The 25,496-nt window shown below is 40.5% G+C and overlaps 1 protein-coding gene across 1 annotated transcript; it reads right to left on the bottom strand.

Annotated features, from left to right (window-relative positions):
* Positions 1 to 1,871: 1,871 nt before the first annotated feature.
* trim36 (tripartite motif containing 36) lies at positions 1,872 to 25,496 on the bottom strand. The gene is made up of 14 exons (XM_030737874.1): positions 25,361 to 25,496; positions 24,242 to 24,476; positions 20,535 to 20,600; positions 17,000 to 17,346; positions 15,348 to 15,494; positions 14,215 to 14,310; positions 12,648 to 12,785; positions 12,392 to 12,507; positions 11,011 to 11,132; positions 6,336 to 6,453; positions 6,021 to 6,226; positions 3,564 to 3,747; positions 3,274 to 3,387; positions 1,872 to 2,710 (listed from the first exon to the last, which is right to left on the bottom strand). The coding sequence occupies exons 1-14, from the start codon at positions 25,394 to 25,396 to the stop codon at positions 2,341 to 2,343; spliced, it is 2,295 nt and encodes a 764-aa protein (XP_030593734.1). The 5' UTR covers positions 25,397 to 25,496; the 3' UTR covers positions 1,872 to 2,340.

Below are 25,496 nucleotides of genomic sequence, written 5' to 3' on the forward strand. Positions count from 1 at the left end.
AACCCATAACTGTGTCCCATATTCTGCAAACAAAAAACTGATTTAACCCAACGCCACAAAGAAAGAAAAAAGGATATCCTGTTCCACTTAAAACTCCCCTGACAAAGGCAACTGAATCAGGGAACGTCTGCTTACAGTTATTTCCATCAAAAGTGATCCACAAGCAAACACCAACCAATCATATGAACATTTGTGTCATTTATTTGACCCAAAATAATATACTCTGGATTAATATGTACATGGAATTTAAAAATCAAACATGAGACAGGCTTATTATATGTTATGAAAGAAAGTAGATACTGCACTGTTACATGGATAGCCATAAATCAAATGAAACTAGTTTCTGTAAGGAAAGGTACAGTAGTTAAGGTTTTCCAGGCCTGATGGATAGAGGTAGGTAGCATTGAGCCTTGACCGAGGCCAGAAACCTGAGAAAACGCACACGCACCGATTACCCTAACCTTCCAGAAATCAAAATGTATATAAATGTACAAGCAAACCCAGGTGCAACCACATATACAGTTTGTGTCTGTACAAAAAAAAACAAAACAAAAAAAAAAAAAAAAACAAATGTGGTTTCCCAGTGAACAGTCTAGTGTGCTCTTAAAAATCGGAGCCGATTCAATCTAAGCTAATCAGCAACTTAGGCATCTGATAGCCACACATGCTACACTCGCAAGTAAACAGTGGTTTTGACAGCATAGCTACTAAACCGTGTGTTTTGTGATAGCACTTTTTATAAGAACCTGAAGAGCCAAGTTTTTTTTGTTTTTTTTTAAGTTTTTTTTTAAAGGCTGTGAGTCCACAAAGTTGTAGGTTGCACTTAAGTCAGCACCAGAACCAAAAGCTTTGGTTAATATGCTTCATTTCCACGAAAGCAGTGCCGGTGCCTAATTTACAACCAGTTCCATGCACTTCAGTTAGAGGCTGGTGTTCGGGCCTAAAAGCTGGCATTACAAAAACTGCTGGGCCCAGAGTTGGATCCACAGATGTAAGTGGCTATAAAAGGCACTACTGCAAGACATTTAGATGATTCACAGATGCAGCCCATAGGGGAAAAAAAACAAATAAAGCCCAACTTCGGTGTAATGCTATACAACATTTGCTTCAAACCTGTCAAAGCACATGCTGGTTCTCAAAAGCACCCAGGTAGAACTGGCACTGCATCAGTGGAAGAGAGATGTTTGTGACTTTACAGCTGTCAAACAGGCCTTGCTAACAAGTACATGGTGTTCTGGTACCTTGACAGTTTTATGATGTTTAAAGTCAAAATTGCACTGTGCAACAGAAGTGAAAAAAAAAAAAAAAAAAAAAAAAAGCAATGAGAGTCCCAAATCACAGTAAATACTCCAGGGCTCATATTTGTTACTGAAGGTGGCTGTGAGACATCAGTGTGCTGATAGCTGTATATCGGCAACATTTGTACTAACTAGGTAGTGATCCAGTTGTGAAGACTAAAAGTTTCTCGTGCAAGATTTTACTCATCTTATTGTGCAAAAACAGCGAAACATAACTGTGTCAAGAGGAGTAGTGTTTTCTTTGATAAAGACAAGAGTAAAGTCAATAGCTATGAGACCAGTCTCTGATCAAACTACACCTACGCTAAATCCTCAACACGCAGTATTTATGCTATTTCCAAAATTCTTGTGCAATGACAACATCAGCTTGCTAGAAAAAAAACAAACAAAACTAAGTGATCTCTTTCCTAAAGAGGCAAAAAAAAAAAAAAAAAAAAAAAAGGCACAAAGGCGCTAGCTTTATAGTTACAAGGCTCTCAGGTCCACTAAGAATATATCTACACATATGCTGCTACCTTTTTACAAATGGTTACAGGAAAAGAAAAAAAAAAAAAAAAAAACCCCACACGTAAACAAAAACCACCCACTAATTAACACACAAAATATTTAAACAGAACCCTGACAAAAAGGGAAGTGTAAGCATAAGATCAAAGGCGTTTAAAGTTAAAAGATTCAGTGACTGCAGACTAACCATGCAGCCGATTCCACATCAGCAGATCATAAAACCAGGTCCGATACAATTAATAGATACAGAGACTTTGGTATATAAAGAAGACCTTTTACATCTATACCAACTACTGAAGACCTCTGTATGCGGACACTGATATTCAGTGTTATTATCTTAGTAATAGTACATTATGCACGCCAACACTAAACAGGCCACTCCCTGGCAGAGATCCCATTTCCACATAAGGACCAAAAGCCCTAATCACATCTGCCTGATTTGACCAAGGCCAAATTGTGCTCCATCACCCTGTCAATAAAACCTACCCTTCCCAGAACATGCTGAAGACAAAAATTCATTCAGGTCCTAATGCACTCCTCAAAACGCCAGTTTCTTACTGGCAATGAACTCTTCCAGCTGAACCTTTCCACTGCCCATGAGGCCAAAAGCCGGATACATTGTTCCCGAACAATCCACCTGCCTCTCATAAAGGCACCTCATGGTGTCAGCGTCATAAAAATACACCCGGCACGCGTCATAATCTAGGCATACGCCCAAGCGCTGGGGCATGGGAAGCATGCGGTTTCCGGGGTCAGCCAACTGTGCGTTTGCTGTGGAGACACTGGAGGATGAAGAAGCCTTAGGGATGAAGAGTTTGCCCATGCCCAAGGTGACGAGGGTGAAGGGCTGGGAGAGCTCATAGCAGGCGTCCTCACTGCCGCTGTCATGCCCGCTGTCGTGGTCGTACCTGGTAATAGGAAGGCAGAAACATTTTATTTGCACCAGCAAAAATTTGTCCAGAATGTGTTTTTTTTTTGTTTTTTTTTAAAATCAATTTTTTATTATTTTTATCTACAAAATGTCAATCTAAAATGCACATAGTTTCCTACAAGTCAAAAGGTGATACACTCAGATGCTTTGACTAAAAGTGCAAAACACAAAAACCAGACAATCACATTTCAGGTAGTTTAAAATCAAAAAAATATTACAATGACTTGTGAATTTCAGGTAAGCACTGTTCAAATGCTGCCTGGGCCTGACCAATTTGCATGCATTGTGTGATTACCATAGAATTTAAATTTATTTGCATTATGTAATGTGCTTCTTTACATGAGTTAATTTGGTGAAAAAGGCCAGGCTTTGTCTGGATAAGCTCTTTAAGAGTTTATATTGGTTCTCTTACATCATAGGCTTAGGTATAACTCAAATATACTTACTGTTATACTGCATTTGTTATGGTCAAATTTTTAAACTAAACCACATGCCTATAGAATATGCACAACTTGAAAATAGCCATGTGGCTGCATATACCTTGGGCTGCTAGTATCTCTTGGATTGTGAAACCATTCCATCAGCTTTGTGTCAGAGGCCACTCCAACTTTAACCATATAAGAGTATGGTTCCACCTTAAAGGCCCAATAATGTCTGCAAAAACAAACAGCATAACAGGAGGTTATGATAGACAGTTTTCCCCATCAATGATCAGTAATGGGTTAATTTGTCCTCAGCCTGTGAGTTGGCAGACAAATCTTACAGTGAGACCCATTTTGCACTGACAAAACCAAATCTACTGCTCAACAACATTTTTGTGTTTTGCATACCTTCCCTGAGAGATGCCCATGTCCCCAATTATGTAATCTAGCCCGATGTAGCTGCCTGTCTGTACACGTTCAGCTGCGAGGAGGAAGGTCGTGCCAGCTACGCTCTCCACAGTATCCCGCCGCTTGTTTAGAATGAGCCGCTCCGTGCTGAATCCACACTTGTCGCTGAACAGGAAACCAAAAACTGTGTGCAAAAAAATTAATTAAAAAAAAAAAAAAAAATGGCAGAATGAGAAAAAAGAGCCAATTTCAGAAGGAAACTTCTCATTGAGCATACAGCTCCTGCAAAGGAAATGTTTTTTCCTACTGTCACTGAGTGACCGGCAAAGGCTGACACAGGAGGGCGCTATAACACAGTCTTAAAACGTCAAAGACTTGCAAGTATCATCATCACCACCACATCATGAAGTAGAGCAGTCTAATGAAACCATGTCCCATATTTCTCATATGGCTGCAATTAAATGCATTCTATAAATAGCTTAAAGGCCAAATGTCATGATTACCATAAACCAGGATACATATAAGCCAACATGATTATGCCTGTTCATTCAGCCATTCCCTACAATCTGAGGCCTACACTGGGGAAGACCTAGTTAATTTGCATGTGTCTAGGGAAGTCCTTTTAACAACTAGGGCATGATGATGGTATAAGCCAGCCTAAAGGGTGAACAGACAATTAAGCAGGAGCTTTATGTCATGTTATTTAGCATTGGTACTCACTACCATCACATCATACTTTTAATGAAAAAGGAAAATTTACGGGCCTCTATCATCTTATAATGCAATATTTGAAAACCACAAACTGACTTAATGTGTCAATACAAGCTTGTACTCACTGATGATAAAATATGCACTTTAACCCTAGAAAACTAATGGTGGGTGATTTTCACCCATGCAATTATAGTCATGTGATTTTCATTGTGTTGTTGTTGTCTGAGTTGTATGAAGAATTCATATGGTCAAAAAAAATAAATAAGTCATCTGGTCATTTTTTTCCCCCTTCAAAAACAAAACAAAATAAAAAAAAAAAATGTAATTTTTGTGTTTCTCTCCCAGAGATGAAGGGAGACTGTCTTCACAGAGCCTATCCCTGGACAGGTCGCCAGCCTGTCACAGGACAAACACAGACAACCATTCACATTCACACTCACACCTATGGGCAATTTAGAATCACCAATTTACCCATCCCCAGGAAACAAGAGTACCTGGAGAAAACCCACACAAACACAGGGACAACATGCAAACAGACAGGTCTGGGACAAGGTGGAATCAAACCCAGAGACCTAGCCATTTGCACAGTCTTTTTGGTTAAAGTTGCATGTAAATCTTGACTTAGAAGCGTTTCTTTTGTCTTAAAAGTGAAATTGTGCTCTTTTACATTATGTCATTAATAGCTGTGTGTGCGCTCAAGCTGCAAGTGTGTATGTTTTGCCACCCCCACCCCCCTGCTTGAAATTCCACCACATTACTGACTCACACTGATTCCATCCATTCAGTCTTACATGATCCAAAGAGCACAAGAATGTGGAAGCTCCAATCACACAACAACACCACACAAATAATAAAGCTTACCCACAAATCAAAGCATAGCCCTATCAGTTCGCAGGGGGATGCAACATGTTTGCAGCTGATTTTGATGCTCCTGGCATGCGGGGGGGGGGGGGGGGGGGGGGGGGGGGGGGGGGTTGAATTCTGCAGATCTGATTTCTAGGACGTGTGCCATAAAAAAGGCTCTGCAAACCTCAGACTCCTGAACCCACAATATACAATCCGCAAAAGCAGCCCAAAGTGAGGAAAATCTAATGCCTTTCAAGCAGGATGTAAATCAAAGTGATACAGTCCCTTACTGCGAAGGTTCCATTTGAATTCAAGCCAAGCAGATGGCTGGAAATGATAAACCTTTTTAATGAATTCCACCTTGCATCTTTCAGGAAAGCTTAAAATGCCAGCAACAGATGCAACTGCAGGTTTCTTTTCCAAGCTGTATGCCATCCACTCCCACACACGCAGACAAAAGCTAGATTGTGTTTCACATGAAACCAAAAACCATTACTATGGTGATAAGCTACAACACCAGTATGCTTCATTACCTCCATCGTGCATGCTATAAGGGAATTCAAAATTTAAAAAACAGTGAAGCATCTGTCATTTTATAATCTCCCTAAAGTTGAGCACAATGTTCAACACAGACGTGCTCTGAGAACTAAAGGGGATAGAAAAAGCTTAGCTACTGCCAGAAAGAGGCCCAATAACAGGGGTTGGTCCTCCAATAGTCAGCATGGTAATTAATTAATGCTCTCAGCACAACAACAAATAACAGCTTGAATTGAATGAGTCTTAAAGAATGCAGTGAATTTCATAACACTTTATCATCTCCAACAGAAGAACAAACACAGGGTCAACGGGGAAACAAGACATTTTTAACTGTTTGCAACACTTCGTGGGTCTCAGGCTTACCGGGTGCAGGTGGTGTGTGGAAGGTGACCTCAGGACTGTAGGGGCTGAACATCGAGTTCCTGCAGCTTCGTACTCTGAAGGAATACAGGCTGTCAGGCTCCAGGTCACACACCACAGTGCTGGGACCGTACACCCTGTCTGTGGCCCGCCAGACTCCATTGTCCTCACCGTCCTCCTGGGATGGGGACTGGCCTGGGCCTCCAAGTCTGGAGAAAAAGAAAAACCATTTTTAAAACTGTACACTTCCATCATGCACACATAGCTTATGTGTGGATCTACATATCCCTCTGGTCCTACTGTTATATTTGCACCCACCTACGGTACTCAAGCATGTGGTGATCAGTAGGTAGGTGGTCATCAGAGAGCCTCCAGCAGATTGAGGCCTCATTATAGACTCTGCTACTGGATAAGTCAATCAGAGGTGGGTCTGGAACTGGAGATGAGGAAGAAAGTGTGTAAAGTACAGACAACCAATTAAACCTGTCAGTATAGAGACCAGCATCATAGGCCATTCAACGAGTAAGTGGAAACCATGTGCAACCAGGAAAGGCTCAGAAATACTGCATTTTACAGGTCTCTTACAAAGACTTTCAAAATAATGGCAAAAATGGGTAAAAGCTTATTTTGTCCGAGTTCAGAAAACAATCTCACATGGCAGACAGTAATGCTGGAAGACTTTTTCTGAAAATTTGTAAGACAGATCATATGGTTAAACAAGGAAAAAAAAAAAAAAAAAAAAAAAAAAAAAAATGTACGTACCATAAACACCAAATTACTCTTAATCATGCTGAGTCCTGCATAACTTTAAGGTTTAAGCAAATGAAGCAATGCAAGTGTAGCTAAGATCAGCTTTGTCAGGATCAGGACTATCCACTCAGGACAATGGACTATCTTGCATAATGAAGCTGAAGTGTTTTCCCCTCTCAGACTCATTGCCAGGAAATGCACTTACAACCAAGCCCCCCCCCCTTGCTGCACCACATTCATTTTCCTGCTCATATTAAGAATTAACCTGTCTCACCATGGCTTTACATTCACCTACATACTAACAACTTCCCACCTCCTCTGGCTTATGATTGAGGACAAACCCCTCGAAGGATTCTGTCATCAGTTACAGTTCTCAGCTAATTTTTCATCCGGAGACAATCAAATTTCTGTAGCCATGTAGGTCACAGCTTTATTCAAGATCAAGGCATTTCTCAGCATACTTCTATTATCCTCCCAGTGAGAATTCCCCTCATCCCTTCTGCAATATTTTCCCCTCTCCCCTTCATATTTTTGTCATCTTTTCCCTAAAGTGGATTCCCCTCACTGACCAGTGTCACCACTGTCGTTAAGCTTTCAAAGTCACTTGGCTAATCCTGAGTTTCCAACTTATTTCCCTTAGCCAGCTCTCCTTCATGAGCTTGTGTAATCTTAAAGCACAGTGTATTAAGAGTTCTTAATGTAGATGAGTAGCAACCAGGGAAAGTAAAGAGTTACCGCCACATGCTCTCTTTGAGAAACTAGCCATCTGCTACCCAGACAAATAAGATTTTATATTTTCACCTGTTCAAACAGATGGACAAATGGGGCAGTCAGCCATCCAACTCGGCAGGCAGGCCTGGTTCAGTGATTCAGAAGAAAACCACTATTGATCATATACATTACAGGCCAAAGCAGCAGGGCCAACTTACACTGCAGGGAGCTACTCTGACTCATGATCTTGATCATTCCCCTGCTCCCTGTACAAATGTAAGGACTGGACTTTCAACATTTCGTATCTGTAAGAGGATGTTTTACAAGTCAAAGCTTAAAGATTTTAAAGTGGGGATTGCTGAGACCTCTGTCCTCAGCCTGATATTTTGCAGAAACTCCAGTTTGAAATGGACTACAAATGGGCATTTACACTTGAAAGAAAGCAGTCTTTCACATCCTTTTGAAAAGCAGAGCTTGGGGGGGTGGGGTGTCACAGTATGGCCATAGCCAGGTTAACATGGACAAGCACAAGCACATCGTTATCCAAGAGATGATATCACTAGAAAACATGGACAAGATACAGGCATTGAGCAAAGATCCAACATAGAGAGGCTTACACCCAACAATGGGGTATTAAGTGACACTGAGTCAGCCTGAAGTTGTTCAAAAATCATCATAAGGACTTAGTGGGGGAGGGGGGGGGGAATCCAGGGACACTGCAGTCATTTTTTTTAACTGCCTTAAATTAAATTACTGCAGCATACAGATGCACTGAAAGCTTATTTTCTCCTGAGCTTGGAGTAAGAGCATCATTGGCTCCTGCAGGCTATTTAGATTAAAGGCTGCCACCAAACTGCTGCATGCAGCACTCTTCTAAAACCACGCACACACACACACACACACACACATAAATAAATTCAAATTTAAAATTTAAGATCAACTCAAGGTCTGAACAAATGTGTTCTTGATTTAATAAAAAAATAAAAACATCTGGCGGTCGCTTACAGTTTTTAAACCGTTCTAAGGTTTAGAGTTACAGCATCAGCAGCATTGTTCACATGCAGTTTTCCCCACTTCATTTCAATGGTCTTCAAATTGCCCTTCTGGCCTTTCTACAGAAATATTTTCTTTATATGCATCCATTGTTTTTGAACACAGTAATTTAAAGCTGGTCCATAATCAGATTATAGTCGAGATAATAACTGGATCATTATCCAGCCGTTCTTGAGTCAGACAGAAAATTTTTTTTTTACTTCCGTGTCTACGCAGAGCCAACAGTAGCCTTTGAGAAGAGTTTCACATCACTGATTTTAAACAAACCAAGCAGGGCTGCTCTTCAGTGGAGCAACAAAAGCCCATAATCACAAATTCATGTCACCAACGGTCACTGGAACAACTGCCAGCTATTTAGTTGCACTAAATAATAATGTTCAGTTGCCGTTGCACTGCGCCAAGAGACCTCAGCACCATCTAGAATATCAACATTCAACCCCCCCCCCCCCCCCCCCCCCAAAAAAAATGTATTCCCCCATTGGTGGAACCACACCTGCCAGTCAGAACTAAAGCCTTTATTACCACTGAACAGCTTGTCAAATAGCTGCTCTCAGTTTTCAGGATGGTCACAAACACTAATCAAGTGTCACTGGCTAACTAGGACTGAAAAACCTGTCACAGCTTACATCACTATGCAATGAAGAATATCAATATCACTTTGTCTCCCAGTCACATTATGTTCTCGACTTAGTTTATCTTTAATCTAACGGGCATGAAGAATGAGCCTCTGCCAAACAGCCAAATGTCAAAAAAAAAAAAAAAAAAAAAAAAAATTAGCAGTCTTAATCTTTAACCCAATTATTAAAGGCAGGAACATGAGAAAGTCAGAGTATGTAGACTGCATATAAGAGAGTGACATAACTACCATGATGTGCAATGATGAGCATTTTACCTGTACATTTATTTAAATATATAAACTGATGTGAGGAGTTGTAGAGCAGACTGAGAACCAGCAGAGATTTAAGCAGACAAAAGAAAGTTAACAGTAAAGTTTCTGAGACAACAAAAATCAGTAGAGAACTGACTTTTCTCAATCAGAATCCATTAGGAAGAATGGAGGTTTAAGTTGATTCTGTTTCAAAATGCCCCTTACTGGGACATTTTTGTAACCTGCTCAATAATCTGCACACACTTTTCAAAAATGCAATGTAGGGCAGTCCTGTACAGATCTGAGATTCTCAAAACTGGGATAGAGACTTAAAAACTTAAATCTTTGAAATCAGCAGAGAAGGGTAAAGTACACGTAACTTTTCATTATCTAACAAACAGTGTGTAACTTTGCCAGATAGATTTTAACAGGTTAATATTTTTATGTTTGAGTGCTTTAACATGCTTGGAGATCAGTCTGCTGCGACCTGCCCTTTTGTCTCACCACAGCTTCAAAATAACGAGCAACCCTAAAATAGCTAAAAGGTTGCCAGTGCAATTTAAAAACGTATCTTCAGTCCTGGGAACCTTCTACCTGAGCAGCTGTGTACAGAATAAGCCTCTGTAAATCAGCAGCCTGGCTCTCATTTTAGCCATCTACAAATGACCTCTGACCTCTTAGTATAACACAGTTTGCAGGGCTGTGCATGGAACAACAAATCAGGTATTCATGTTTTAAAAACAACAACAACAACAACAACAACAACAACAACAACTTGAATTGTAAGGAAATACTTTTGAAATGACAGGGCTCTACAGCTCACTGTGACATTTTGCCATGATCTGGAGGACCCGCAAACAAAGGCGGACTTCATGTTCACAAATGAATAGAAGCAGAAAATGTCATCCTGTTGCATTACATGAACTGATAGGGTCACTTTTTCCAGCCGTGCATGTTCAAGAAGCTCGCCATCAGCGGTTTCGAAAGAAAAAGGTCAAGCTATTGTCATAGCCTTGGCGTCATGGGCGTCTGTTCCACAAAAACTTTAACGTTGGCCATAGCTCGGGAATGTGACCTTGGATTTTCAAATTCACACCGTAGATGAATCTACTAAAAACTTCAGACGAGTTTGAATCTTGGCGACCTTGACCTACGAGGAAGGTGAAGGTCAAGTTTTTTGAAAAACTCGAGATGACTCAAGAATGATGTGAATGTGACCTAGGATGCACAAATTTACACCATGGATGCATACTGTTTCTCAAACTTGACACACACACACACACACACACACACACTTTACTATAACAGCAGTTTGACACCCCCATCCCCTCCCCCATCACCAATCCAAAACAGCTGAGTGCTGGCACCTGCTCAGCAGGGCTCTTGTTAAAGAAATGAGTTTGAGCACACTAAACCCCAGAACTGTTCACAAACTAGCCCATAAACAGCTCAATATTTTAATAGATCAAAATTCAGCTGACCTGGATTTTAGTCAGAAATGATTCATGAAACGGTGTTTTTGCAAACACTGTCAAAGTGAGCATACTGAGGAATAGTAACGAACAGACCACGAAGCTGAATGAGCGTCGCCTTTTCTCTGACATCATTTACCTCCACCAAAGCACATCTCTTTGAGCAGAGTTTCTTCTCTAGACGTGTCCAACACAAACTCGTCAAAGCAGGGGTCAGCTGCGGGGTGAAAGGTCCTCAGAGACTCAGTGGCTTTCTGGATCCTAAAAACAAAGATTTTGAATGAAACACTTTTGTATATTAACAACGACAAAACCAGCAACACTATTCACTGTAGGCAGACTGCCTTCAATTGTGGGCATCTGTGGCTAAGGTGGAAGAGCGGGTCTTCTACCAATCGGAAGGACACTGACACATGGATCCTGTCTGTGTGTTGAAGCAACATACTAAACCCCACATTGCATCCGATGCATCCATTGGAGAGCGAGTGTGTGAATGTTAGGTAAAAGTCCTTAGGTATAAATAAAAGTATTGTGAAGTGTTTTGATTGCTCAAATTGAGTAGAAAGGTGCTAAGTACATACCAGTCCATTTACCAATCGTGCATGCCCTAATGCATTTTCAATCAGTCCTGTACTCTGGGGTCATTTGGCTAATTGCAACTATTTTTATACTATACAAGTATAAAAATAAGCACAATGAAGGATTAAAAACTCAATCTTTGTCAACAGAAGCAAACTAGAGAAACCATCCTATCATGGCTCTAAGAGAAAAGTTTGCAGCTTATCCAAAGCTACTAAAAGGAGATCAATTAGTGAGCTTAGGAGAGGATACTAGGATACACAGCACTGACTGGGCACTGTGGCACAAGCCTTTTCTAAATTGCTTGAGCTTAGTAACCTGCGCACGTGGCTCTGTGACACACTCCAGCCACACAAACACTTAATCTGACTGATGCTCAACACAAAAATAAATAAATCTAAAATAGATTTATTAAAAAAAAAAAAAAAAAAAATCCCATTTATGGCATCTAGGGGAGAAAAGACAGGCACTGCTAATCAGATGCTGTACATAGAAACAGAAGTAGTGACTGAGTGTAAAGTTTATTTAAATAATCATGTTTAGCTTCTATCACTGACAGTATAACTTCATAACACTGCTTTGCTTTAAGTGCACTGTTCAACTCCACAAAAGTGCCGCTATGCCCAAGTACAGCTGTTTATGGATACCGTTTACTGCTCACCATTTTCAATGACTTGCATCTTTACTGTCAAATGCTTTGTGACATTAACGATTATTTCTATGATTACTTCCAAATTTTTGAAATTCTGTGTTCAGTGTCTAATTTTGGTTTGTAGCACCTTTCTCACATAAACCTGTGTGATTATTTTGTGATGCAGGCTAAATGGCATTCTTGTTTTCAATATATGATTGTAATTAAGATAAATACTTTTCTGAACTTTTCCACTTGACATGAATATCTCTGTAGATGATAATTAGGTAAGTCTCACCTATTTGCATACCTGACATGCAGCTGCTTTGCAGTCTGAACAAAGCAGGACTGATCGGTTTCCTTCAGCACCTCCTGAGCGTAACCTACCAACCCGCTGTTCTCCAGCATACCCTGGTATTCCTCCACCTGGGGAATACCATTTCAAAGTCATTGCACTTTTTTGTTGTTGTTGCTGCTACAATTATCCAAACAATATCTTGAAAAATCAGAACCCAGCGTCTGGATTATGCACACATGAAATCAAAGTTGGTTCTGCCATTTTATACCTGGCCTCTGAGTTGCTCCATGCGACGGTTACGAGACTGTTCGATTGACCTCAGCATCTCGGATTTTCTCTCTTGCAGAGTTTCAAACAGACGCTCAAAATGCTCGTTAGCTTGACGCTCTGCTAGCTGGCCATTTTCCTTAAGGAAAAAAAAAAAAAGTTTTACTTTATGTATCCCCATGTGAAACTGATATTGCATTTAACAAACAGTATATAAGTAGACATTTCTTTAAACCAGCCAGAGTGCAGGTCAGGCACAACATTTATAACCACTATGATAATTTAAGACTATGTGGTGGGCACTGATTCCTCACTTTCCTCAACAATCTTAAGACTGGAAAACTAACCGTATGTGTTCAGTTTTACTTTATTCAACTGCAGTCATTCAACATTTTAATAATCATTATTTGACGCAGATAAGTAGCAAACATGGATGGACACATGGAATGCATTTAAGCCTTCAACAGATGTTCAAATTCAATGAACAGCATAAAAGTCACTCCCATTTGTAGGCAATACAAACATCAATTGGAGACTGAAATATTAAAAGCATCTAAAGCACAACAATCATCCACTGGTCACACACCCAGTGCCCTTTACCAACACTGAAAGCGTGGGTACATTGAACTCTCCCCATCAATGACCAGCATCAAAGTAAAATGGGAACAAGCTGAGACACTGAAACCCAGACTTGCGTGAGGGAACCAAAACCTGTGTTTCCTTGTTTGTGTGGTCTGCACACTGTTTGTTTAATGACCTTCCTTTTTCATACAAAGAGACGACAATAATGTAATTGTTCAACTCATACGGGTTTCAACAGAGCTATATTAAAATTTGTCCTCTGTATCCATCAATGGGAATTAACGTACATTTTTTTTACATTTCTAACACCATCGATTTGACAACATTCAAAAGGTTTGAGGGTTAAACTAAAACTAATGTGAATCCTCTTTAAAAAGGAGGAACTGATGAGACAAATGCAGAACGTGTGAACGTGAATGCTAAAGAGCAATTTTATGATTTCATAAATGTGGCAAAAATGAAACTAGAATTACCAGAATTCTGGTAATTACTAGAATTACACCTCTGCCAATGAGCTGATTTGCAGTTTAGCATTTTGAAGATGGACAGTAAAGATTAGTGTTGCCAATTCAGTGTCTAACCTGCCCTTTTTTGAGTTAGAGGTACATTCAGGTGCTTCCTGACTTCCCCCAAGGGGTCAACAACTATGCCAAGGAGCCACTTTCTGCTATTTATGGCAGGGTTTTTGTAGGATATGATGAATCAGTGACCTCTGGAATATAAAGACATTTGTATGGTCTTGGGTTATGATTAGAGCTTGTTTCTCAAGTTCTTGGACCATCAGATTCCAACCAGTTCTTTTAAGTCCAAGTGAAACTAAATTAAAAATCAAGACTTTTGCCTCTGACTCCTGGACCCATAAAAAGAAAAAAAGGGATTGAGGAGGGGGGGGGGGGGGGGGGGGGGGGGGGGGGAATAAAAAATCTGCAGTGCGTACAGTAACAAAGGATGTGATGAGATAAAGCAGCATGAGTCAGCACTCTCACCTCAGTCTTATTGATGAGCACCTCAAGCTCAGTAATCTGAGCCCTGACCTGGTCCTCTTTGCTGATGAGGTAATGGATACTCTTAGCCAGCTTCTCCTGGTGAGGAAAAAGATCAGCAGCATTTACAGTGAGATTCACACAGCCTTAAACTTGCAGGCGCATACACAAGACACAAGACTAATTACACAACCTTAAAAGTACGCCTTTTTGGGGGAAACAGAACACTGACCGGTGCCATTTTAAAAAGAAAAGAGTTTGTAGTTCAACTTTGCTTTGATGAATGTGTCAAGCTAAATTAGTTTCTTACCGATTATACATTTCTGGACAGAGTGACGGTGCACTACTGTTCAAAGCGATAAAAACAAATCATTTCCTGGGTTCCAGCACTGTTCAGGACATTTGATACACCTGCCAGGAATTTGAAGACACAGTGCGCACAAAATCATGTGGAACAAATGGTCTCATTAAATATTAAGCACCAAAATGTTTGTATCAACACAAACCAGCATATAGAATTGCGCAGAATCTGCCTTGACTTGCTGAGCCATCTAAAATAAATCCCTTTGAGCTGGATCAAGTTTGTGCCAACAAGACCCAATTACTACTCAAAACATATTAATTCAAATCTTTTCTGTTAAGACTTTGTGTGTTAGCAGCTGCTGTCACAGCAACCACACACACACACGCCTAAAGCACAATCTCATGACATTTTTTGTCTCCACATGAACTAAACCAAAACACTAAAACTGACTGAAATTAATTATACTGAAAGGGAAAGATCCCAACGAGTTCAAACTCAATTAGTCAGCATGGGTTTTAGTTTCCAAACGGTGACTGACATCTACAGTGTGTGCAATGCTATCAGAGCTACAGGTCAAGCATTAATATTACAACAGCAGATGAGAGATCCAGGAACAAGTCAGTGTGCGGTCCAGCACAGCAAAAGGCTGCCTCTAAAGTACTTTTGTTAAATACTTCAGCGATGACGGGAAACATGGACAAAAGGCTTTTACTTTAAGCCAGTTTTGTGTTGCACTCCATTCATTACCAGTTTTTTTAAAAAACGTAAAGTTCCAGTATATTGACTCGGGGGGGGGGGGGGGGGGGGGGGGGGGGGGGGTCAATTGTGTTACCTTGAGGATCTTGTAGGCATTGCTCATAGAGGTGACTTTGTGGTTAGCGTGGGATCCTCCCAGCTTGCACAAGTGACACACGGGACGCCTGCAAACCTCACAGTACATGTTCACCTTCTCCATCTCATGCTCTGGGCACATGAGCACCTGGGACATTTGGGAAAAATATACATTATTGTCCCTGAGGACACACTTGTCACAAGTACTGCATATCTCACAGTTACATAAGCTAGAGAACAAGGACTTAAAATTAATCCAAAGCATGCATGCACACATTAAACTGTAGTGCTTCACAGCATAGATTTACACAACACTGATCAAAATCTAGCTGTAGTGAAACAGAAAGATGACCTAAACCTTAAAAAAAAAAAAAAAAAAAAAGTGTCAGACAGCTCTCTGAAACATTTCCTGATGAGTCTTAAAATAGAAGTTATATCACTCTTTAAATGCCAAGATCCCCATCAGGAGCTAAAAATGTTCAATGTGTAGCTCTCCAAGAACAAAGTGTCATATACAGTAGTCAACAAAAAGAAATACAAATTTGTGTTTTAAATTATATAGATCAACACTAACATATGTATGTACACAAAATGTTTAATAAGGGTTATGGCCTCCTCTAGACCTGTCTGCACAAGTGTCCAAATCTATTGTTGAGGAATAGCTATCCATTCCTGGATGAGTGCAGCCCACAATTATGCAGTGGCCACTGGTTTGGGGCTGCCTCTGATGAATACATCAACCCAGACTGTCCAGATCACATTCAACAGGAGACATATTGGGTCTAAATACAAGTCAGGGAAGTGTCCAGATATGCTCCTGATCCAGCAGGGTCTGCACTACTCTGGCAGTGTGTGGGTGGGCACTGTCCCACTGAAATAGCCATGGAGTGGGCTGCTGCCACAAGAATAGCACAGGTACAGGTTGGAGCACCTCATCTCAGGACCCCTGTCCAGTCAGATTTACAACAACAACAAGCAGATTGGAGCTGGTGCTTTCATAAACATGCAAGGCTGCAGCAACAACCTGGACACACATGGCAGTATCCACCATGCCAATAGCCTGGCCTTGGGCAACTTCAGTTAGTCATGCGAGTTAATTTGTGTTCAGTAAACAAAAATTACCATTCCACTGACTAAAAACCAACCAACCAGAATCAAAGATTGAAAATGAATTTCATGATAAAATGCACACTGTTTTTTTTTTTTTTTGTTTGTTCGTTCTGACTGGTATATGACCCAAGCTGCAGACCTAGGAACAATAAAGTTCTGTTGGAGGTACAGTATATCCGAGCATTCAAAGACAACTGAGTCAGGCTGCAGGGTCTGCAATCAACTATGAAGCCACAGAAGACGATATAGAGAAAAGTGATTAGATATAGTTTGACTGGCAGTTTTAAAACAATTAGACTTTCTGCCCAGCAATGGTTTAAAAAATTAAAAAAAAAAAAAAAAACAGACAGCCAGTAGATTTCAGCATGTTGCATTCACTTACAACATGTGACTCAATTTCATTCAGGAGAGAAAAAAATCTATTCATGCTAATGTTTAACTCATGTGATAACATCTTGTGAAATGTTCATAGTTCAAAGAGGTCTTGTTTACCGATTATTATTTCATACAGAACAAAAACAGAGGCAAGTGAGTTGTACTCACCTTGGGCCTAAAATTCGTAGTGGGACCAACATACTCATGCTGGGCTTTGGGTGTGCCCCAGGGGTGGTGCAGCTTGAAACACTCGTTGCAGTAGCTCGCCTTGCAGTCCATGCAGCTCTTTGTAGCCTCCTGCTGCTGTGGAGGTTTGCAGATGTTGCACATGATGGCGACAGCTGCGCGGGCAGCCTGCCGATAGCGCTCGACGATGCTCTCCAGGGTGAAGTTTCGGAACAACATGCTGATGCCGCGCTCGCCCAGATCTATGTCATGCTGGCAGCCTGGGCATGGGATGGTGGTGACCCGGGGAGTCACAGAGCCTCGGCGCCACCCCGGAGAGGAGATGGAACCTGAAGGAGAGCGACGAAGGGCAAGTGAGAAGTGAGCATCGGTAACATGGATTCATTGCCTTGGGATACCCAATTTCCAGTTTGTTCTGAGGCCCCATTTTGTCGTGTGAAGGACAATGTCCTATCACTTCCAGTTACAGGCAATAGCTTCTGAGAGTCAGATAGGTGTTGCCAAAAAAATAAAAATAAAAAAATTGGGGGATTTCATTTTGCTTAAAGCAAAACCTATTTTACAAATAGGGCCTCAGCATGTCTGTCTTTGTGCTTATTTCCACAGTGACAACTGCTCAGCTGGGGTGTGGATGTATTGAGGAAAAACACCAGTACAGGCAATGCACCGAGCAGCTGTCATACTAGGGAAAAAAGCCCAAGAAGAAAGACAATCAAGGGTACTGGAACGGGTTGAGGAGTGATGGTTGAGGTAGGACAGTCATGGGAAAGACAGCATCCTTGGAGCTTATAGAGAATACACTGTCCTAAGAAATGCAATTCATTCAACATTTACTATAGGAATGGAGAGTATTTTAAGTGCTCACAATGATCTGGACAAAGGAAATAATTCCATTTCCCTTAAATGAGTGATTGCCAAAATAAAGATGAAAAACCACAATTAAAAATCAAGCAATGTAACTGAAGTACACCATAAGACAAAGAAAGTAAGCAGAAGCGTTCACTAAAAAGTTTAAGCCAGTGACATGTCCAGTTCAAAGCATCAACACTTTTCACAGCACATCTCCTCTTAAAGCAACATTGCTTTCAAGAGATTCTCACAATATCGTGCTTGTTAATGATGCGGCAGCATCATAACAAGGCAGCACCACAGTAACATGGGGGGGGGTGTTACACGAGGTCACGTCACAGACACGAGCAGGGTCTGTAAAAAAACATCGTCACCACACGGAAAAGCCAGCAAACTGAAGTCAGTGCACGCAAAAATAAAAATGTTGCTTCACGTTTTTGGGGGACAGGGGAAGCGAGGAGTGCTGGATTTATCTCAGTATGCAAGCCAGTATTTCCGCTCCGTTTCCGAGGACCTAAAAATTAAATCAAACACTCCTCAGGTAAGCAAAACACAGGAAAACTATTTGAAAGCACCACTTGAGCAAAAAAGGTGCAGCTGAGGGAAAAGCAGTGGCAGAACAGCAAACAAACTATGATGTGTGGCCATGCCGTGTTTTAAAGTGTGTAACTAAAGACTCTATTAAGAGATCAAATCTGTGACGACAAACTGAGATTTGTTTACCATACAATTGTTTTTCCTACCTGAATTCATTTGACATTGATGAACTTAACACTTTGGTGTGACATAATGAAAACCTGAGGCTAATGATGGAAATGAAGATGACATGGTCTTGTTAAAGACAAACAGTCAGTGGATGGTAAGTCTGGTAAAATAAATAAATAAAAATGCCTTCATTCGTAAACGAATGCTGCTGAAGGTCATTTTAGCCTGCAAAGACTCCACATGCATGTCATGTAGGCACACTGCCTCAGGTTCTCTGGTCAGAACAGAAGGTGAGCGTGAACAAGGCTCATACAGCAGATGCCTGCAGCAAAGTGTGCGTGTTTGTGTTGACTTGTGGATCTGCAGAAGAAGCAGAGCCAGAAGCAGAAACGGACGAGCCACTGCAAGGCAAAACTGACTTGATTTCTTTTTTCTTCTGCTCAGACTTTAGGGCAGTATGATGTTGGAACTACTGAAACTTCCAAAAAAAAAAAATTCTATCAGGACATTCATATAGGGTGTCCAAACTCACTGGCAAATTTATTATGTACACCTATTCATCCATTTGTTAATGCAAATCTAAGCCAATTGCAAGGCAGCAGCCGAGTGCTTTTAGTTTATGCAGACATGATCAAGACGACCTGCTGATGTCCAAACAGAGGATCAGAACTGGCCAGTGAGTGTATACTGGTTATAAAATAGGGCTGATTGAAATCCTTTATTCAAGGACAGCATAGGACTTTTTCTTCTTTTTTTTTTTTTAAACTGAAAAATCTGGAGTTTTGTTTAAGGTTCGATGAATGCGCTTTTACTAACATTTAGTTCTATCAGTAGATTTGTAGAACTCCAATTTGTATAACTAAGTTTTGTTTGATATAGGAATATAAAATATTAACCTAACTGAAATAACTGTGCTCAAAGGCAGAATTAAAAAAAAAGTTCCCATTATATTTTTTTGGAATTTTTTTTGTGAAGATCGGCATTACTTACACCACATCATATTTCAGCATTCAAGAAAAAGATCCTGACTGTGGTTTAAACAGAAAAGAATTACACCCATTTAAAAACATCCACTGAGCATGTAAAATAAACTTCATTAGGTGGACAAAAAAAACAACAAAAAAAAAAAAAAAACTTGCTTTAATCTTGTTTTACTTGGCCACCAATCTGACACTTAACTCATCATGCTTAAAATAATTAGAGGTGGGCTCAAACAGGCTTGTGTTTCTATAAGCAGTTTCTCAAACATTCATCATTGTCAGGTGAAGCATAAAAGGAGCAAATTATCAGGCAAACATATCAGGGAATTATAACAGTTAATAAACTTGGCAAGTCCAAACATACTGTGTGCTTTTTCATTGTGTGTTTAACTAGAGAGCTACAGTTCTCCATCTCTAGAAAGCTGCTTTAGTTGCTACCGTGATTTACCAAATGAATGCAAAGCTTAGTTAGTGCAAAGACACACACACACACACGCACGCACACATTCCTGTTTCACTTCAACTCCTAGGAAACTTCTCTGCCTTTCTCTCACTAATTTGAGTCTTGGCTCCTTTCAATTCCTTTTTGGTACAAGGCACCCTCCCCGTCTGGGACACTACCTCCCCCTTTAACTCGTTTCCCTCCATTAGGCACTGCTTCGTTAGCCTCTTTACATACTGACTCATCACTGAGCCCTTTCAAATCCATTTTAACACCCAGTTTTTATGCTCAGTGGACATTTTTTTAAGGGCCTTTTATTACAAATATTAGTTATTATTTGTCTAAAAGAGTTAAAAGCCTGCTTTACAGCATTAATTACAGTAGTGCCTCTTATAATAAAAAAAATAAATAAATAAATAAAAATCTATTTTATATCTGTGTGAGTCTGTATGGTCGTGTTGACAGGGCTAATGCAGTCTATGAAGAGAAGAGGTAGAACCAAACTAGGGTTTCACAGGGGTTCTAGTAATACTGTACTCACTACTACAGCTACTCAAAACACGGAGCCCGCGTCTACCTCGACTTCCAATCGACCTTCGCACTGTGGCTGCAAGCAATGAACAGAGAAGTGAGGTGAGACCAACAGGAAAAAAATGAAACAATGCATAATGTGAGGTGAAGCGTGAATACAGGTTTTTGTTGCGTTTCTTTTTAAAAACATCATGACAATGGGGGGCAAATTATGAGAAAAGTGACAAATTAAAATCTGGTAATGTTCAGTGAAATGTAAAATGTTTGAAATACAGCCTGGACAGGAAAGTACAGTTAACTCTTCACTTACGCATTATTACATACTATATTTGAAGACTTTAAAAATGTAATAGCACAACTAGACAACTTATGTTAATGAAAAAAACATTACTGGAGAAGAAATGCAGTCCTCAGACATGTTAGGCTCTGGTCTAGAATATTCTTTTATTTATGTATTCATTTTAAATGTGATTTCTAATGGAAATGCATTGAGATGCATCAGCTGAATGTCAGTATAACCTGACTGATAGATACCGATCTATCAGCAACTAAAACATTTACTGACATTCAAGGATGTTGTTTACCTTTTGTCCAATATCAGTCGTGCATTTGTTAATCTTCAAAAATAATGTCATGAACACCTGAAAGATTTCAATTCTAACATTTAAAAACTTTGTTCCCCATCCATAAGTCTGAGCGTCATGTTAGATTTTAGGTTAGGCATCTCAAAATTTCAAAAGTTAAGATAAATAACCACCCCCCCGCCCCCAGCTTCAGAACCAAGCTTCCATAATTTCACCATGTCAAAGAAATGAAAACATTAAGCATTTAGAGCTCATGGATTTTACAACTCAGAACTAACTAAACAGTGTTTTAGCCAACTAGCTAAAGCAAATAAATCTAACGATGAGTTGCTGAAATTGATGGTTGGCTAAAGCAAGAAACATTTTGCCTACCCTTTAATTTTAGAAGCAAATGTTTTAAAACAAAAAAACAAAAAAAAACACAACTTTCAGCTGTCAGTATGTAAAGTATCCCACTGTTCCTACTGGAAAATATAACTGAATTATACCTGAATGAAAAAACACAACAAAAGAAAAAACCCACAGGAAAAATGCAGTGACTTTGCTCTAAGCAAAGCAAACAGTCTCCTGGCTGTAGTTTCATATCCAGCATATCAACCTTCTAAAACACTGGCAAGAAAAGTTAGTTTTTGAACATGTGAAGAGATTATTGAAGCCACCTCAACTTGCCGTGTGCTTATCAAGAGTTAGCGGCTATAACCTGTGTTTAGCCCCAAAACTGGGAAACATCACATTTTAGTAACCACCTTTTTCAGTCACAGCACGGAAAGGCCTGTCCAAGCTGCACACTGATAAATATAGCCTTAAGTCTTTTCTCTCTCTCTCTTCATCTAATCCCTCATTCATTCCTCCCAGGCAGGTTGCATCACCATGGCTACCAATGATCCAATCTCCCAGCGGCTGAGGCACTCGGAGAATTGGTTTGTTCTCATTGGAGTTAATGTGTTAATAATGTACTTCAAGGTTTCTTTATTAAACTCACTGGAAACCTGCATTAAAATGTACACAGAAGCAGCCTTTCATAAACAGATGCAGCCCTGCCAGTAAGGAACCAACTTATTCTAGTTGAAGAGCGAGATTGTGTTCAAGAGGCCTGCCTCAGTGGTTTTGAGCCAATGCTGAATAACTTAGAGTTCACCTAAGTAGACTCCAGGGATTCTTTTTTTTCCTGATTCTGACTCAGTGTTCTAAGAAGAGTTGGCATTTTGGTTAAATATCACTGTCTCACATAGCATGAGTCACCAAATAGCCGTCATTGTAAGAAACTATGTGGGTACCCACATTAACTGTACACATTCATATAATTCATACAATTTATTTAAAAAAAAAGGGGGGGGGGGGGTTAGACTATAAATCTGGTCTTTCATTATCTTTTATGTCTACATCAGAAAATACATACAAAAACATACAAATGCATACAATCAAGTACTATAAACTTGATTTTATCACTTTGAGCATAATCACTCAACATATTGATTCAGAGCCACTGATTATGCATAAGTGTCATTAAGGACCAAATTGAAAAATACATTTAAAACCCAAAAAGCGCACCAGCAAAACTTTATGCCAGTGATTTAAGAACATTACATTCAATACCACATCCTGAATTGTGCCCCAACTCAATACAACACACAGAAATAAAACTTTCAACTGTACATATGCAGAGGTGTGGCATTTTAAAGCATGCATACGCACTCTGGTAGACATCACTGCCTATTCAACGTCACAATTTACAAGATCATTTATTTTTTTTATCCACAAGTAAAAATCTGCAGTTTTTACATGCTTACTTATTCCAGTTCCATTATTCCAGTATGAACACGCCACCTGCTTGGAATTAGTATACAGTACTAAAGTCAGACACAGCCCTGGTGATGTCAAGAGTGCAAAAGAGACAACATCTTTGTGAAAATGGCCTCGAGCCCAGAGCTCTCAGGAGCCACAGAGGCGGCCTTGTGTCCCACCATGCCATTTTCAAGGCTTGGACATTGACCTGCTTGAGCCAGACTTCAGCAGCACAACATGCCGGGCAGAGAACATAAACATAATTTAGCCACCCGCACCCGAATCTCAACCACAGCTTTCCTCCCTCCAGCTCAGCTCGGTTTTATGAGTTTAAAATACCTTACAAAGGGGCTCACAGATCTGCTTTTGTTCACTTGTGTGTACATAACACACAGAGACGAGTGCCTGGCCAATTAAAGGTGGAGGGAAAACGATAGCTGGTCTTCTTTTCATTACTTTAACATTTTCAAATGAATACACACGCAATCCTGTGTGATTGATGCCCCCGGGGGCCATTAGAAGGCAGACAGTGAATATGATTAGGGCCTGATGGAGCTTGTCAACATTTCTTTTCTTTTAGCAGACAAAACTACAGCTTGTCGAGTTCCTCTTGTCTTTAATGAGGCCTGCAGAAGCAGACGGGATCAGAAGAAGCGATGACTGGCGGTGTTACGGCTGAGCGGTAAAATGATTAAAATCATTTTTCAAAAGTTTGTTCTACGTTATCTAGGACAAGAGGAGGAGGGGGGGAGCAGTGCCACTGCCACACCACCACCTAAATATCACACAATACTTGGTCTATTTTGTGTCTTGCCCAGAGTTTCCATACGCCTATTCACTCTCAACCATTCATTTGCATTAGCTAAAGATTTGCTTATTGGAACATGAAGCCCTTTCCCCAGTCACTACCTTTTTTTTTTTCTTCTTTTTTTTTTGCCCTGAGGTTTTTATTTGTGTCATGTAATTATTTGAGAAGCTTTCTGTCCTTTTCTGCAGACATAAATCCCAACTCCAGTTGCTGAAACCTGTTGAATGGAGCCATTTACAAGTGCAGAGTCGAGGGAAGTAGGAGGAAGATATTACTGACATTACTGATTCCCTAAAAACATCACAAATTATCTAATATGGATTGCATTTCCTGTCCTGATTATTAGCTTCCATTAAGCAATACAAAAACTCTCACTCAGCTCTCACTGTTCCTACTTACACCCTCAAGACACAGGCTTTTAAAAACTTAGAGAAATAGGAGATTCAATTCCCTGCACCATAATGCTTCCTGTAAAGCTCACGTTTATTCCATCTACAGAGGGAAAAATTAACAGCTTTGGTTTCTTACCCTGAGACCCACCTGATCTCACGAGCCTGTCCAGCCTCTCCATGGAAGGGGAGGGCACCCTGGACCTGGGGCTGCCCGGTAGGGAGCACTCAGAACCGGCATCAAAAGAGTCCTCGTGGTTCTGCACGAGCAGCTCTCTGACACATTTGTGGCAGACGCTGTGCTGGCAGGGCAGGATCAGAGGATGGGTAAAGAGCTCCTTGCAGATGGGGCAGATCAGCTCCCTCTCTATGTTCTTGATTGGGACCTGATGATGGAGACAGAATAACTGAATGTTGTTTTTGGGGTTTTTTTTATAAACACATTTAGATGTCTTTCAGAGGTGACACCACAAGTGCTGTCACATACACTAACAAGACAAAAATAACTTGGAAATAAAAGGTGAACAGAAAGACAGAAATAGAATCACAGCTGAGGCTTTCTTTGACTGTCAGACAACTAAAAGAAAAGGCAACTATAATAAGGCCGTTATCTGCAATCTGAGCTGTCGGAAACACTTTGCTGCGTCACTGCAGGTGGAGAACTGCGCTTTCAGGTGGGCACACTAGGTCTGGAGGGCAGATTCATTTGTCAGTTTCACTTTGGAGAAACACTAGTTTCACTGTCACAATAATAGCCATCCGCAGCCTATTTACTATGTTTGTGATACATTACATAAGACAGGATTAAGCACTGCTAAATATAGATAAACAGTGAAACGCATGATTCCAGCAGCTCACGTTTCAGCACATTAAAGACGATTACAACCGTCTCTACGGCCCTCCTGCATCGGTAATTTAGTTCAGGTGGTGTGATGAGACATCCCAGCGAAAGCCCCCTCCTGCTGCTGGTGGTGGTGGAACAGCAGTAATTTAGGGAAAGCACTCACGTGTTAAAAGCCAATACCCAGAAGGATAAAAGGAAGTTTAAACAGAAAAGTGCAAACAGTGCAGTCACCAAGCCTGCTCGGAGGGAACCGCTCCGTAAGAAATAAACAAAAATGAAACAAACGCTGGAGTCAGCAATGAATGGAGACTGATAACTTTTAACAATGCCCTGTCCCAGCAGCGGAGCCGAACAATGACGAGTAGCAACACAGTTTTGAATCATTCCAACCACCACCACCATTAAACTCACTTTTCTTCCACTTACCCCGTTTATGCTGCTACGCCGCATCTCTGCAGACATCACGAGGGAGAAAACGCTGCGTGCAAGACTGAAAACACCTTATCCGGAGGGTTAGTCCGAGCTAAAAACCAAACTTCCCGGAGGGGAGGTGAAGATGCCG

The sequence above is a fragment of the Archocentrus centrarchus genome, chromosome 9, assembly GCF_007364275.1.
Source record: "Archocentrus centrarchus isolate MPI-CPG fArcCen1 chromosome 9, fArcCen1, whole genome shotgun sequence".
NCBI classification, from domain to species: domain Eukaryota; kingdom Metazoa; phylum Chordata; class Actinopteri; order Cichliformes; family Cichlidae; genus Archocentrus; species Archocentrus centrarchus.

What these genes read in the sequence shown, in the direction of transcription:
- trim36 (XM_030737874.1), bottom strand. Translation starts at nt 25,396, where the DNA reads ATGTCTGCAGAGATGCGGCGTAGCAGCATAAACGGG. An exon ending in CTACGAATTTTAGGCCCAAG is followed by an intron (nt 15,495 to 16,999) that starts GTGAGTACAACT and finishes CAAATGTCCCAG; the next exon opens with GTGCTCATGTGCCCAGAGCA. An exon ending in AGAGATGTGCTTTGGTGGAG is followed by an intron (nt 6,454 to 11,010) that starts GTAAATGATGTC and finishes CCTCATCTCCAG; the next exon opens with TTCCAGACCCACCTCTGATT.